Here is a 16475-nt window from a genome sequence, read left to right as displayed (position 1 = left end):
ACTAAATACCAAATTGCAGCCATTTTGGTGGAATATTGAAGCCACAACCTTCAAAATACCGAAAATCGGTGGGTACCTTTCAATGGGGGCTATATGCAGGCGTGGACCTAAAACAAACAATTTAAGGGGGAAGTTTGAGTAGCCCCAACGAAGCCTAAATACCAAATTTCAGCCATTTCGGAGGAATTTTGAGGCCACAACCTTCAAAATACCAAAAAACGGGAGGCACCGTTCAATCGGGACTATATGAAGGCGTGGACCAATAACGACAAATTTAGAGGACGAAATTTTTATACCCCCAACAAAGACTAAATACCAAATTTCAGCTAATTCCGAGTAATATTTAGGCTACAACCTTCAAAATACTGAAAATCGGGCGGTACCGTTCTATGGGGGCTATATGAAGACGTAGATCGATACCGACAAAATTCTGGGGGAAACTTTTATACCCCCAATGAAGACTATGTACCAAATTTTAGACACCTCGGTGTGATAATGAGGCCAAAACCTTCAAAATGCCGAAAATCGGGTGGTACCATTCTATGGGGGCTATATGAAGGCGTGGACCGATTAGCCTATTTGCAATACCTAACATCCTAGGAGTAATAGAATCTTCCATATCAAATTACAAAGCCCTACCTTTAAAATTGCGAGCTGTAACTTGATTTCAACAGACGGACGGACGGACGGACAGACGGACATGGTTAGATCGACTTATAATTTTACCCTGATCAAGAATATAGATACTTTATAGGTTTTCCGATGAATATTTCGATATGTTACAAACGGAATTACAAATTTAATTATACCCTCCATAATATGGTGGAGGGTATAATGACGAAAAAATGAGAATATGCTTAGTTGGGCTATCAGCTGTCAATATAAAAAATGCTTCTTCATATTAAGATTAAAGTATCAATTGTTGACAAAGTGTTGACTTTGTCACCATAATAGTAGACAAAGTGATGACATGTCGACACATGACCCCATGCTTCCTACAGGATACCTTTGCTCTAACAAGGTGGTGGTCCGAGCTTATGTTTACTCCTAGGAACGATCGTACATCCAACATGCTCGATAAATATCTCCCATTTATAATAACGTGATCCATTTGATTTCTTGTTTTTTGGTCTGGAGACAGCCGAGAGATGCTTAAATCTGAAACCCAGCAAAATTTTATGGAAGTGGTTCTATGAGATGCCATGCTTTCACTGGATATTTTGCATTGGTTCAAAGGAAGTCGTGAAAGATCCGAACTTTTCCTCAGCATTTGAACCCATTCAAAGGAAGTCGTGAAAGATCCGATCTTTTTATCAACATTTGAACCCATTCCATCGATCCAATAGATATGAATTTTGTGGTTTTTTTATACTCATTTTTCTAAATATATAAGATTAATTATTGATGTTGTCGGAGACTCCAAATCACAACCAACGTTGTTAAAACTCTCGTCGTAATCATAATGTCATTGCAAAGAATTGGTGAAAATGACATGTCAAAGCATTGGTGTAAATGGCATGCTTTGGATCCAAAAATGAATAGCATCTTTTGGGGTCCACGCTCATATAAAATGATGATGATGAAGATGCTAAAAAGATGACATGACAGATCATTTTCACCCATGATTGAATAACATCTTTGGCATCGAACATTTCGCTGGGTAACTACCATGCGAAGTCTATCAGCCTCATACCATTGTCAGATGTTTCACTGTGTAGACTCAATTTCCCGACTGTTGGCACAAAGATATTCTCCTTTCCAATTTTGACAATAAAATCGCCTAGAATAATTTTTATCTCACGCGCAGGGCAACGGTTATATCATTCTTATAAGCGCTCATAAAATATATCTTTGGTATGTTCGTCCTTGTCTTCAGGGGGAGTATGAACACAAATATAGCTGACGCTGAAAATTTAGCTTTTATCCGAATTGCAGCAAGTCTTTCATTTACTAATGTGAAGCTGGTTCAACCTCAGACCATCTACAAATCCGCAACCAAACTCATGCTTTTTGTGATAGCATGGTGTTGTGGTGATGCCTCTCCCAATCCATCGTATTTTCTGTATGGTAGTAATGTTGGCATTGTCCTTTTTAAATACATCTGCCAGTGCGTAAATTGCGCCAGGTACACCACTATGTGGCAAGGGTATTATAAGTTTGTTTGGGCAAAAATACATGTAACACCACGAAATATCAGTCCTAGACCCCCAAAGTCGTATACCAATCTTCATATCTTCATGTGTCCTTCCGCTCATCTATCCATTATAAATTGTAATCAAACTCCGGGGCGAAATTATGGACCGATCGTCACGAAATTTTGCATGGAGGTCGGTTTCAGACCATAATAGACACATATTATTATTGATGATGATCGTGTAATATTTAGCAAGTGAAATGGACCAGAAACATATTTTTTATCCGATTTTGTAGTTGCTCTGTAGGTTGCAATAATAGTCCAATCGACGCGAAATTTTAAATAAGGTAAGAGTAGATGAAAAAGAAGAAGCTTGCATTTTGAGATGATGATCAGATAAATTTATTATTATGAAATTATGAAAATTTTTAATCTACAGTTTATATCCTTATTCCCGGAAAACACAGTCCGCCCCTGTAAATAATATTTGAATGGCCAAGTCTTGACCTTTCCATTGATGCCAATTATGTTGATTTACGTGGCCAGATAACAGAGTTACAGCCTAATATATCCAGTTATTTGTTTGTAGTTTTGTCATTAGCACGCTAGAGCTCGCAATTATAACTCAATAGTCACGAGATTTTGCGTGATGAAAGAGTTTAGGTCGCGGAAGATGCCTACAATTTTGGATGATGATCTGATATTATTTAGTGGGTGAAATGGACCATTACTATTGTATGAAAAATATTTTAAATTCTGGAGAACATATGGCGGCACAGTAGCCTACATATGGAAAAAGAACTACTGACCTTTCCTCTGATGCAAATTGCAATAATATGTCTGCTAGATAACGGACCTGCTGCCAAATATATAATGAGTTTTGTGTAGAGAACAACATTTTCATCCCATGCCACAAATTGGTTCTATCATGACACAGAAATACTCAGTTTTTGCATTATTGCAAATTACGTGGAGCCCTAGCGTATTAATTGTCCAATTGGATTTTTTATGCATTTATTAATTTTTTCAAAATCTACTCGGTGATAATGGTTAATTATTTAAATAATTTAAATAATTAATTTTAGGATTTATAAATTTGTTTGCAGGCAAATTATTTGGATCTCTATCCATTATTAGTTATTTTTTACCGGTATACAATATATTTTTGATATGACAAACGTAAAAATCGCGTGCATTCTCAAGCAAATGTTTGGTATAAGTGCACAATTTTTGGACGATAGATTTTCAATTGACAATTTTTACATATCATTTGTAGTATTGAATAAATTGGAGCACTGCACGCACAGTGGCCAAACTTGGGGTTCTTATGTTTTTCGCGTCGCTGGTTTCTTTTTTTGTATTTTTTTTTTACCCTCAGATGTTCATTAAAGGGGTCTTTTTGGCCCCCCTCTCCTATAAAGTGTGATCGTATCAGATCAAAATATTCTACAAATTTGTTCGCCATAATTTTTTGCTATGAGCCCTAGAATACACCAAAACTCTATATCTCACCTAAACTATAGAAATATGCAAAATTATAAACATTTTATAGTTAACGGCGTACTTTATGTGGGTTTTGGCAAAATTGTCATACAAAGCATCATTTTAGAATAATGGCGTCAAAGACAAAAATGTTCCCCGCTAAATTTCAAAAAAGAAAATCTGTACATATCTGCAAGACAAAATAAACAAAAAGTGCAAATATGTGCAGGATGTTTCGGTGGAAATTGGTAAAAAAAACTCTTCCCTTTTTACTCACAACTGTTTTCATGTGACAATTGACAATTGACAATTAAAAATTCAACAAGTACGGACATCAATTATTTAAAAACTCGCACTTCATTGGCGACACTGAATATTTTAAATTCGTTTCACATACCTTTCATTACAATTACACCAAAAAATATTTAAAAACTGTCGTTTATTTTGGATATTATGATATTTTAATAAACAACTTAAATATTGAGAAAACTCTTTTTTCTAAATAGGGTCACTTTGAAATGTACAATATACACATAAGATTGTTTCACAAACATCCCAGAAGGGGCAAGGGAGACTTCCTTCATATCAATGAGTGCCGAATACGACACCTCTTGAAGAGGGATATTTAGTCACTGTTGACAATTTAATGTTGCCTGACCGGGGAATCGGGTTTGCTGGCTCATATTTTGTAGCCAGATAGCCCGAAAACTATTTATAAATATACCCAATATTTTGACATATTACGGTATGTTGGTTATTGGTTCATCTATATATATATATATATATATATATATATACAGTGCTGCTCAAAACATTTGCAACTGGAATGACTACTTCAATTTTTATATAGTTCTGAGGTAATTTATGGATTTGAAATGAAAATATTTTTTTAGGTTGATTGTTTATTGACCCCTGTTTAAATATTTAAAAAAGAATTGGCAATAATTGCACTTATTTTACAAAAATACACGAAACAAAGTTCGGACTCACTTTTGGTCCTGCTCAAAACATTTGCAACTTAGAAAATTTGATTCAAAATCTGAATATATGATTTGTGTTTTGATAATATATTGTGAGTTTAACCTTTTATTTATTATCTGGGCATATCATAAAGGAATTCAGATAACTAAATAAATATATCCTTTTGAATCCTGTCTCTAAGGATAATTATTAAATACAAAAGTTTTATTAGATATTTAATAGTGTGGAGTCCATTTTAGGGTCCCCGAACCTTTTATATGAATTCAGATCACTTAAGCTGATCGGGTCCGATAAGAACAAAAAAAAAATTTGCAAAAAATTGCTAGTTTTAAGTGGTTATACATACGTTTAGTGGCGGTATTATGCCAAAAACCTCTCTTATACGACATCTGTGGTGTGTACGTGGTGCGATTTCGACATATTATATGTGTGGTTAGTTTTTAAATCCAATAAATATCTGGACCTCATGCCTCTAGTACCATATCTGTCCATAAAAATACCTTCAGGTCAATATAAAACACCATCTTCGTTTCGGGTCAACTTTTTTGTATAAAGGGACAAATTCGATTATTATTCGACTTGGTGATCAAGTACATTTTTTCAAGACATATAACTCAAATATTGATTTAAGTCGACGAAAAATACTCGATTTTATAACTCCACAATCAATTCCAAACATTTTTGCAAAATTTATATGAAAAATTGAACTTTTCCTAGAAATTACTGTTTTCCTAAAATTTGCCCATATTGGTACACCGGTATCTATGGTATGTATCAGAGGGTTTTGTATAGATTTATCGATGTAAACCCTTTATTTAACGTCTGTTGATGTCCTCTGAGGGATCTGCTTAATAATTCGCATCATTATTTGATTATCCCCTGCAGTAGATCTAGTTGTACATTCGCCTCCTTCCCATCTTATCGCAATTTTAGTACTTTTTACGCGATATTCAGCTCAATTTTAAATATTGTCATGTTTTTATATTTATTTCTGGACTGCGTTGGATCCACAATTTTCAGAAATAAAAATTTTTCATATCTTTGATACAAATTTCAGACCATAACTTTTGTTTTTATTAAAAAACTAGAAATGTCTTGTTTTCGGCATACTTGTCTGTCAAAATTAAACATAGGCAGCATAGAATGTATTTCTCATGAAAGGTTTTTGCCCCCTTCTTCTGATTAAAAACCATCTTATGCCAAACAATACAAAAAACTCAACAAAAATTAGGTAATAAATATATGAACCTCGGAGTTGCATATGTTTTGAGCAAACTAAAACACGTGATCCTCCGACATTTCACACATTTCTGTAACATAAGTGTTAAGAACTGAATAATCATTTTAAAATCTTGAAAGTTGGGTCAATAAAGAATCGAATTGTAAAAATAAATATATTTCAAAACATAAAATGTCCTTAAAATAGTGTAAATGTGAAATAGGCATCTGAGTTGCAAATGTTTTGAGCAGCACTGTATATATATATATATATATATATATATATATATATATATATATATACTTATAAAAGAGTTCAGTAATGATGACTCACTGACTGACTGATTCATAATCAACGCCCAGGCTAAACGGCTGGACCTAGAATCTTGAAATTTTGAGGGAATGTCACTCTTGGTCCCAAGGTGTCAGATAAGGCTGGATATTTTTGGAAATTCGAACTAGAACGGTACGAAAACTACTAAAAGGTACTAAATGGTACTCTTAGCATTACGCAAACGCGAAGAGCTAGAATTCTGAAATTTGAAATGACTGATGGAGAGTTAGAAAGGTGTACCAAAGGGTTTTTGGAAATTCGAACTAAAAGTTACTAAATTTAGTACCATTTGGTATTACGTGAACGGATAGAGCTAAAATCTTGAAATTTGGAATGAAAATCAAGGTTTAGAAGATGAGTTGATATAGGGAGGTGGTTTTGAAAATGTGTACTCATGTGTAGGAATAGTACTAAATGGTACTAAATTTGGTACAATTTGAATTTCGGCGAACCGATAAAGTTGGAATTCTGAAATTTGGAATTACTATTACTGTTGGAGTGTAGGTTTAAGATATGGAGATAGTTTTCGAAATTCGTACATATGGGTACGAAAGGTACTAAATAGTACTAAATGGTACCATAATTGGTACAATATGAATATAAGTGATCGGATAGGGCTGGAATAGTGAAATTTGGAATTAAAACAAGTAAGAACGGCGTTAAGTTCGGCCGGGCCGAACTTGTTATACCCTCCACCACAAGTTGTATTGAAGTAAAATGGAATAATTTGTTTCCTTTCGTGTATGAAGAAGACTTAATACTAAATTTCAGCAATTTCGGGCTATTTCAAAACGTCGATCTATACCGACAAATTTCTTACGGAAAGTTTTTAGGCTCAAAGAAGACTAAATACCAAATTTCCTATATTTCGGTAAGAGAATGTGGCTAAAACTTAAAAAATACCGAAAATCAAGAAGTACGCTTCTATGGGGATATAGGAAGACGTGGACCTATACTGATAATACTCTTCTGGAATATTTTATTACTCTTGGAAGACGAAATAACGAATTTCAGCCATTTCGGTTGGATATTGACGTCACAGTCTTCAGTATTACGAAAATCGGGAGGTACAATTCTATGGGGGCTGTATCGAAACGTGGACCTATACCGACGAATTTTAGTCGGAAATGGGGCAATATGAAATAGTGGACCTGTACAGACATATTTCTGGCGAACAGTTTTATATCACATTGAAGACTAAATACCAAATTTCAGCCATTTTGGTGGAATATTGAAGACACAACCTTCAAAACACGAAAAATCGGGAGGTACCTTTCCATGGAGGCTATATAAAGGCGTGAACCTATACCGACAAATTTAAAGGGGAAGTTTGAGTACCCCCAACGAAGTCTAAATACCAAATTTCAGCCATTTCGGTGGAATATTGAGGCCACAACGTTCAAAATACCGAAAATCGGGAGGTACCGTCCTATGGGGGCTATATGAAGACATGGACCGACACCGACAAAATTCTGGGAGAAAGTTTTGTACCCCTAAAGAAGACTACGTGCCAAATCTCAGCCATTTTGGTAGGATAATGAAGCGAAAACCTTCAAAATACCGAAAAACGGGAGGTACCGTTCTATGGGGGCTATATGAAGGTATGGACCGACACCGACAAAATTCTGGGAGAAAGTTTTGTACCCCTAAAGAAGACTACGTACCAAATTTCAGCCATTTTGGTAGGATAATGAAGCTAAAACCTTCAAAATACCGAAAATCGGGAGGTACCGTTCTATGGGGGCTATATGAAAGTGTGGACCGATACCGACAAAATTCTAGGGGAAAGTTTTATACCCCTAAAGAAGACTACGTACCAAATTTCAGCCATTTCGGTGTGATAATGAAACGAAAACCTTCAAAATACCGAAAAACGGGAGGTACCGTTCTATGGGGGCTATATGAAGGTATGGACCGACACCTACAAAATTCTGGGAGAACGTTTTGTACCCCTAAAGAAGACTACGTACCAAATTTCAGATATTTCTGTGTGATAATGAAGCTAAAACCTTAAAAATACCGAAAATCGGGAGGTACCGTTCTATGGGGGCTATATCAAAACGTGGACCGATATATCCCATTTTCAATACCAACCATCCTGCAAGTAATAGCAACTTCTGTACCAAATTTTGACTCTCTATCTTTAAAATTGCGAGCTGTATCTTGATTTCAACAGACAGACAGACGGACGGACTGACGGACGGACGGACGGACAGACGGACATGGTCAAATCGACATAGAATTTTATGCTGATCAATAATATATATACTTTATAGGGTCTCCGACGAATATTTCGATGTGTTACAAACGGAATGACAAATTTAATTATACCCTCCATATGGTGGAGGGTATAATTACTATTGTAGTGTGGGATTGAGATACTTTTGGAAATTCGTACTTATGGCAACGAAAAGTACTAAATTCGTACTTGTGGGTACAAAAAGTACTGAGTGGTACTACATTTGGTACAATAGGGATTTGGGTGAACGGATCGAGCTGGAAACCTGAAATTTGGAATTGAGATTACAGTTGGAATGTAGGATTGGGGAAGTTTCGGACATTCGTACTTATGTCTATGAAAAGTACTAAATGTGGTACAATGGGGATTTGGGTGAACGAAAAGAGCTGGATCTTCAATTTTGGAATTAAGATTACTGTTGGAGTGTAAGATTGAGATAAGTTTGAAAATTCGTACTTATGGGTGGTAAAAGTACTAAATAGTACTAAATTTGGTACAATTTGGATTTGGATGAACAGGAAGATTTGGAATTCTGAAATTTGGAATTAAGATTACTGTTGGAGAGTAGAATTGAGGTGGTTTTGGAAATTAGTGTTTATGTGTACGAAGCGTACTAAATGGTACTAAATTTGGTACAATTCTTATTTCGGAAAATGGATTCAGCTGGAATCCTGAAATTTTGGAATAAAGGTTACTGTTGGAGTGTAGGATTGAGGTTGTTTTGAAAATTCGTACTTATGGGTACGAATAGTACTACATTTGGTACAGTTGAGATTTGGGTTAACATATAGAGTTGGAATCCTGAAATTTGATATAACAATTACTTTTGGAGAATAGGAATGAATGAATGGTTGTTTTGGAAATTCGTGCTTATGGGAACAAAGAGTACAAAATGGTACTAAATTTGGTACAATTTGGATTTGGAAGAACGGATTGAGCTGAATCCTGAAATTTGGAATTAAGATTACTGTTGGAGTGGAGGATTGAGGTAGGTTTCGAAATTCGTACTTATGTGTACGAACAGTACTAAATGGTACTGAATTTAGTACAATTTGGGTTTGGGTGAACGGATAAAGCTTGATTTCTTCAAATTTGGACTGAGGGGTGAGGAAAGGGTTTTATAAACTATGAGTGTACGAAAAGTAGTAAAAGGTACTAAATTTAGTACAATTTGGATTTGGGTAAACGGATAGAGCTGGAATCCTTGAATTTGGTAAAACTACTGTTGGAGTGTGGGATTGAGACATGGAGGTAGTTGGTGAAATTCGAACATATGGGCACGAATTTTACCAACTGGTACTAAATAGTACAATTTGAATTTGAGTGCACGAATAGCGCTGGAATCCTGTTATTTAGAGTTAAGGTTACTGTTGAAGTGAAGGATTGAGGTAGTTTTGAAAATCGTACGAAGAGAACTTAATGGTACTACGTTTGGTACAATTTGTTATTGGGCGAATGGATATAGGTTTAAAATACTAAAAATTTCGAATTAATATTACTGTTATTATTTGGTATTAATGTCAGTGTAGGATTGATATATGTATGTGGTTGTCAGGGTGAGTGTTGGTGTGTAGCGTATATGGAGGTGGTTTAAGAAGTACGTGCGTACCATACATATACGAAAAGTACTAAATCGTTCTAAATTTGGTATCGGCCGTGGAGTCACTGTTTGTGTGTGGGGTTTGCATATGCAGATAGATGACTTTGTAAATACATACTATAAAAAGTACTAAATGATACAGAATTTGGTACAATTTGTTTTTGTGTAAAGGGGTTTTTGGAAAGCCGTCCTAGAAAAGTACGAAAAATACTAAAGGGTACTAAATATGGAAGTTCGTACTTATGTGTACGAGAAGTACTAAATGGTACTAAATTTGGTACAATTTGGATTTGAGTAAATGAATAGAGCTGGAAACTTGAAATTTGGTACTAAGATTACTGTTCGGGAGTGTAGGATTGAGGACGTTTTGGAAATTCGTACTAATGGGTAAGAGAAGTGCTAAATGGTACTAAATATGGTACAATATGCATTTGGGTGAACGGATAGAGGTGGAATCCTGAAATTTGGAATTATGTTGTTGTTGTTTATTGTTGACCTGTTGTTTGGTTATTTATATTTGATGTATATTTCGGCTAAAGGTCAGTGAAAAGACGCTGTTTATGTTTAGTTTTAAATTTTTATTCCAATATTTCGGTAGACTTCGTTAATTAATATTACTGTAGAAGTGTAGTGTAGTCATACAATTTGGATATGGGTGAATTAATAGACCTGAAATCCTGAAATTTGGAACTACGATTACAGTCGAAGGGTAGGATTCAGGTAGTTTTGAAAAATCGTGCTTATAGTTACGAAAAATACTAAATTTGGTACAATATGAATTTAGGTGAACGGATAGCGGTAGAATCCTGCAATTTGCAATTATGATTATTGTAGGCCTGTCGAATAGAGGAAGGAAAATTAAATTAAATTTGGTACAATTTGGATTTGGTTTAGCGGCTAGGGCTGGAGTCCTGAAATTCGGAATTAAGATTACTGCTTAAGTGAAGGATTGAGGTAGTTTTCGAAAATCTTACATATGGGTACGAAGAATACGAAATGGTACTAAGTTTGGTACAATTTGGAATTGCGCGAACGGATACAGCTGGAATCTTGAGATTTGGAATTACGATTACAGTTATTATTTTGTTTTTCAAATAGTCAGGCTTAATCCCATAGTCGTTGTTTTAATATTTTATTAAAACAACTTTAATTTATTAGTGGAAAAAAAAATAGCGATGTTTACCAAGTGGTAAGGCAGGGAATACTATAGTTTCAGATCTCGCCACAGATCTTCATCAGTTCCCTTGTTTCTTGTTTTTCAACAAGAAACTTTTTATACCCAAGTGCCAATTGCCCGCTCAAATAGATACGTGTGCAAAGAAACACTCTGATCGAGAATTTCTTTGGCACTACCTAAACTCGAGCAACTTCACTTGCAAACAAAACCAAATCTTTCCCACTGCTATGCGTTCGTCGATTCTCGACGAAAAAACACATAACTAATTTGTTGGTATTGCATACTACAGCAATAAACAACATTACGACGGTTCCCGGTCTCACAATTAGGAGGGTTGGCGTTTTTTATTTGGGATGACGACTTCTATTTGGTAAACATCGCCAATTTTTTTTCCACTACTAAATTAAAGTTGTTTTAATAAAATATTAAAACAACGACTATGGGATTAAGCCTGACTATTTTGAAAAACAAAATAGAAGTCGTCATCCCAAATAAAAAAAACGCCAACCCTCCTGTTATTATTTTGTATTAATGTCAGTGTAGGGTTGAGATATGTCGTCGAAATACGTACCACAAGTATACGAAAAGTACTTAATGGTACTCAATCTGTTGTTGGGTGTAGGGACAGTGCAGGAATCTGTATTTTTTGGATTTAGGGTGAGTATTGGTGTGCAACGTTGGTCTCGCTGTTAATGTGTAAGGGTGATATATGGCTGATATTTTTGAAAATCGAACTAAAGGGGTAGAAACAGTACTAAAATAAAAATAAATATTGATAAAAACTGGTATTATTGCAACAAATTTTTCAGTGTTCGCCATTTCCATATTATATATTGATTATTTGTGTTTTACATCCTTTCCGCATACGAAGTAGCGGGCACTTTGCTAGTATATATGTATAATAGAAAGACGTTTGTTTTTGAAATTCTGAGAGTATATTACAACATCGCCTGAAAGGCTATAACAATTTTTGAAATTCCGCGGTGATCTGGAGATATAGCATCACAATCGGAGGTACCTCCAGATAATTTAGATTTCATATGCGTATATATATATAGAACGGTAAAAGATATGGTCACCAAATTTTGTTAAAAAAGGCGGGAAGTAAGTACACGTCATCTCTTGCAAAATTAGCGGGGTGAGGTCAGGGGAAGATATTTTGATATAGCTCCCATATAAATATTTTCGGCCGATTTCATGTATTCGATGGACCAAACACGCTATATATTTCCTATTTCAATAAAATTTGGAATGTGTGACGGGATTTGGCCTAGAAATAGATGTGTCAAATAGATGTGTCAAACTTATATATAGCTCCCACATATATGTTCGATCGATTTTTTGTTTTGAAGCATTAAACACGCTATGTATTCACCTGCATTTTACTTATGACATACCTCAATCAATATTGGAGTAAAAATTATCAATACAAGTGGGAGTTATCCTAAGAGTAATTTAAGGTGTCACAATTGTTTGGAAGAAATTAATCCTATGAATTAAATAAATTTGGCACTTGTAACATATGGTACTCAAACTTAGTGTTGTTCCTAATTTAATTCTCTCTTTTAAAGGGGAGAGTAGACTAAGGAGTGTAAAAGTATATAAATGTTTTAAATGTGACCAACGTAGGAGTACTTATGTCGGAAAGGATATAGAATGAATGTTACCTCCTGCAATATACTTTATAAAATCCTTCACAGCACTGAACGGACTGAGAACGCATTCGTATATCCTGTATTTATATGTATATAAATATTTAATTAATGTTAACTTTTAAGTTAATGTAATTATAGTCATTCCTTTATATTTTTATTTTATCTTAGTCGGAGTAGCGAAGCGCACCGGGTTCAGCTAGTTTAAATATAAAATAGGGCATATTTTGGGGATCATACAACAATAAATAGTCTAAATAGGTTGCAATGATTGTATTGACGTCAAGGATACATATTCCTGTGGTTTTCTTGGAAAACTTATGCCGTTTTCCAAGAAAACTACAGAGTCAAAATTTTCAGGAGAGCGAAAACAATAGTTTTCTTTTGTAATATTTGTTACTTGTCGATGATTTTATGTTAGTTTTTTGTTATATATTGATAAAGCATCCCAAAAAATGTTAGAAACAAAAAACTTTAATTTTTTTATAAATGTATTTTTTATTAATTTTTTTTTTAACTTATCTTTGGATGCGCATTTTATTTCCTGCACAAAATGATTTATACTTATGTTGTTTTTTATGAAAAAGAGCGGAGCAAAATGAAAAACACATGTACACTTGTATTGCTTTTCGGTGAAATTTATTTTACAAATTATTACCCAATCTTAATAGAAGTAAAAAACATTTGAAAAAAATGTAAATAAAAAATTTGTATATCAAAAATGTTATCAGTTTTTGTAGGCGATTGTTAAATAACGATCGAAGATAAACTAAAACAAAATCAAAATATTCTTCGTGCCAATGTTATGTAGAAATGGTAAATTATTCATTATAGATACATATATAATACACTTTTAGAATCTGATGAATTTGTACTTATTTATTAATTTTGTTGTACTACGATTACGTCCCCATTTTGTGCTTTAGTGAATGATCAGCAGTTCTTGCTGTTTTTCCGTCCATGGATCTCTTTTCTCACAAAAATTACGCAACGAGATTTGCTATAGGGAGTAAACTACATAAAAACAGAAAAGTCATATAACATAGCATGCAACAGAGAAAATTTAGATTTACGTCGTTTTCACTTGAAAGGGAATCAATAAATATTTTTTTTTTATTTTAAAAATATTTATTACAATTAAAAATTATAATAAAAATTATAATAAATAAAAATTATAATAAAAAAGCACTAGCAACTAGGGCTATCGGCCTATTTTATTTTTATATTATCTTCTTTTTACTTTTGTTTGGCTCGAGGTCATGTGAAAAAATAAAAACCAGAATTTGTTTTTGATTTTTAATATTTATTTTTCCAATATTTCAATCATATCCTATGATTATCATCAGGGATTTTTGGCTTTAAGTATAAAAACAATAACGAAAGGTTCTAAATAAATATTTAAGCAAAAAACGTTAAAATTTTTTATAATAATTACATTTATTTTTTCTTTTTTAGCACCACATTTTATATTGTGTTCACGTTTGAGTTTAATTTTCAACTAAGTTTTTCTGTGCTTTTCAATTATGTTTCTATATATTTGCGCACAGTGTTCAGTATCTGTTTTATAATTCATGCGCTTTTCGCCAGGAATATTAATTATATGTAGCATTTCCAACATATACCTTCTTTTGTAGTTGTTCTCCTGCGTTAAAATATCTACTTTTTCGAAGTTGGGAGTATGTCCTGTTAAGGAACAATGAGCCGCTAGAGCTGTTTTTTGTTCTATAGGTTTATTCCTCGCTTTTTGGACCACTTATCCTTGCTTTAAGCTTACTTTTTATATTTTTATATTTATCCAAAATGACCTAAGTCGTCTTGTGTCTTTTTATGAAAATGTTTGGAATTTCTTGTTGCTTTTGTCCACATAATAAGTTTATTATGAAACTTATTTTGGAGAAAGGCCCATTTACGTAGTTTTGCCAAAAAAAGATATCAGTAACTGAACATTTTTCTTCAAAAACGGAAAAGTGATAGGGAAAGCTCTCAAAAAGTACAACTACGTGGCATTAATAACTCAAAATTTACATAAGACGACTTATGTTGTTTTTTTTTTAAAAAAACAACAGATTTCACTCAATTAAAATATTATTTATTTGCAACACTCATACAATATTCCATGTATAAATTCACTTTGAACAATTTGTTTTCAAAAAAAAAAAAAGTTTTCAATACATTATTCCTATGTTGGTTCAACTAGAACGGTGAAAATTAAATGCCATTCAACATCACCAGTACCTACCATATCGACTTTGTAAAATCCCTCTTGGAGATATCGGGGAAATGCAGAGTGATCAAATTGACATTTTTCTACAACATACGTTTTCTTTTCTATTGGTGGTTCGAATTTACCCTCAAATGCTGGCAAATTAGAGCAATCTTTTAAACTCTCCATAGCATAGTCCTCATAAAAAATATTCAAATAATCGTATATATGTATACGAGGGGTTTGCATTGCAATCGGTTTGAAATCTTTGCCATTTTCACTGCGATATGCATGAGTTTCAATCTAGAATAGAATTAGGAAATGTTGCAATAAAGATAACAATTCTGTAACGCTTACCATATTAGAATCACCCTCAACAAAATCGGCATTTATTGTAAATGATCCCGAAGCAGCATACACACCACGACTTATACGTTCCACTTTAAACTCTCCAAAGCTAACCTTATCCAAGTCGGAGGAAGAGGTTTCAATGGCTTTCAATTCATAAGTCCAGCTTTGCTATTTAAAAAAGAAGCCACCAAGCGGATGTATTAAAATTCAATGAGTTATGGCATAATATAAATGTATAGTCCATACCTTTATTTCAAAAACTGGCATTGCCTTTGGCACTGCAGAGAAAATTAGCAGAGCAATGATCGGTGAATTTTGCCAAATGAATTTCATTTTTCTTTCATTTTCCATATTTGCTGTATTCATGCATGGATATTTATATATTTTTAAAAAAAATCTTTGTGATTATTGGATTCGAAACTTTTAATAATACCACGTAAATTCAAATGATGAACATAAATCAGATAAAGTTATAATTGCCTCACAAATTACATTGTTTTAAAAAATAGATTTTATATTAATTGTTTTATTTTCAATATAAATTAAAATGTTCAAACATTTATAAATGACAATAATGTTATTATTAATATTCCTAGGTGGAACATAGGGTCACAACAAAATGTTTCCAACTATTTCGAACCTAAAGTTTTAATTTCGTTCCATGATTTATTCGCCTTCCTCAGTTCTTCTAAAACTTGCCGTCTCCTCGTTAACACAGGTCTACCGCTACGGCGGCTACCTTGCGGGTTCCTCTCAAGGGCTTCTTTGGCAATATTTCCCTCTTGTTTCCTCAGTGTGTGACCAATCCATCGCCATTTCCTTAGTGTGATTTCCTCGACCATTGGGTTTTGGTTGCACCTTTCATAAAGGGATTGGTTCGTAATCACATTAGGCCAATGTATTTTTAAAATTCTTCATAAGCATCTACTGACGAATGCCAGGAATGAATTGGCTGTTCTTGAGGACATGTTTCGTGTTTCACATCCGTACAATAGGACTGATTTTACATTTGAGTTGAATAGTCGTATTATTGTTCTACGTCTGATTTCCGATGATCTCCATATATTGTTGAGTGCACCGAATGCTTGTTTTGCCTTTCGCATG

At 33.8% G+C, this 16475-nt stretch overlaps 1 protein-coding gene across 1 annotated transcript; it reads right to left on the bottom strand.

Moving 5' to 3' along the window:
* Nucleotides 1–14893: 14893 nt before the first annotated feature.
* LOC141396563 (uncharacterized) lies at nucleotides 14894–15731 on the bottom strand. Its single transcript, XM_073972125.1, has 3 exons — nucleotides 15618–15731; nucleotides 15378–15539; nucleotides 14894–15323 (listed from the first exon to the last, which is right to left on the bottom strand). Exons 1-3 carry the CDS (start codon nucleotides 15720–15722, stop codon nucleotides 14997–14999), a joined length of 594 nt encoding a protein of 197 aa, XP_073828226.1. The 5' UTR covers nucleotides 15723–15731; the 3' UTR covers nucleotides 14894–14996.
* Nucleotides 15732–16475: the final 744 nt, after the last annotated feature.

This window comes from Musca autumnalis, unplaced genomic scaffold (genome assembly GCF_047663935.1).
Source record: "Musca autumnalis isolate F117 unplaced genomic scaffold, ASM4766393v1 scaffold_3, whole genome shotgun sequence".
NCBI lineage: Eukaryota > Metazoa > Arthropoda > Insecta > Diptera > Muscidae > Musca > Musca autumnalis.
Note: the sequence above shows the minus strand (reverse complement) of the source record. Positions and strands in the feature narration are given on the sequence as shown.

Bases quoted from the DNA above. Each gene is read 5' to 3' on its own strand.
- LOC141396563 (XM_073972125.1), bottom strand. From the start codon at position 15,722: ATGGAAAATGAAAGAAAAATGAAATTCATTTGGCAAAATTCACCGATC. The intron at 15,540-15,617 runs GTATGGACTATA...TTTTTTAAATAG, and splicing joins TGCCAGTTTTTGAAATAAAG to CAAAGCTGGACTTATGAATT. The intron at 15,324-15,377 runs GTAAGCGTTACA...ATTCTATTCTAG, and splicing joins TTGAGGGTGATTCTAATATG to ATTGAAACTCATGCATATCG.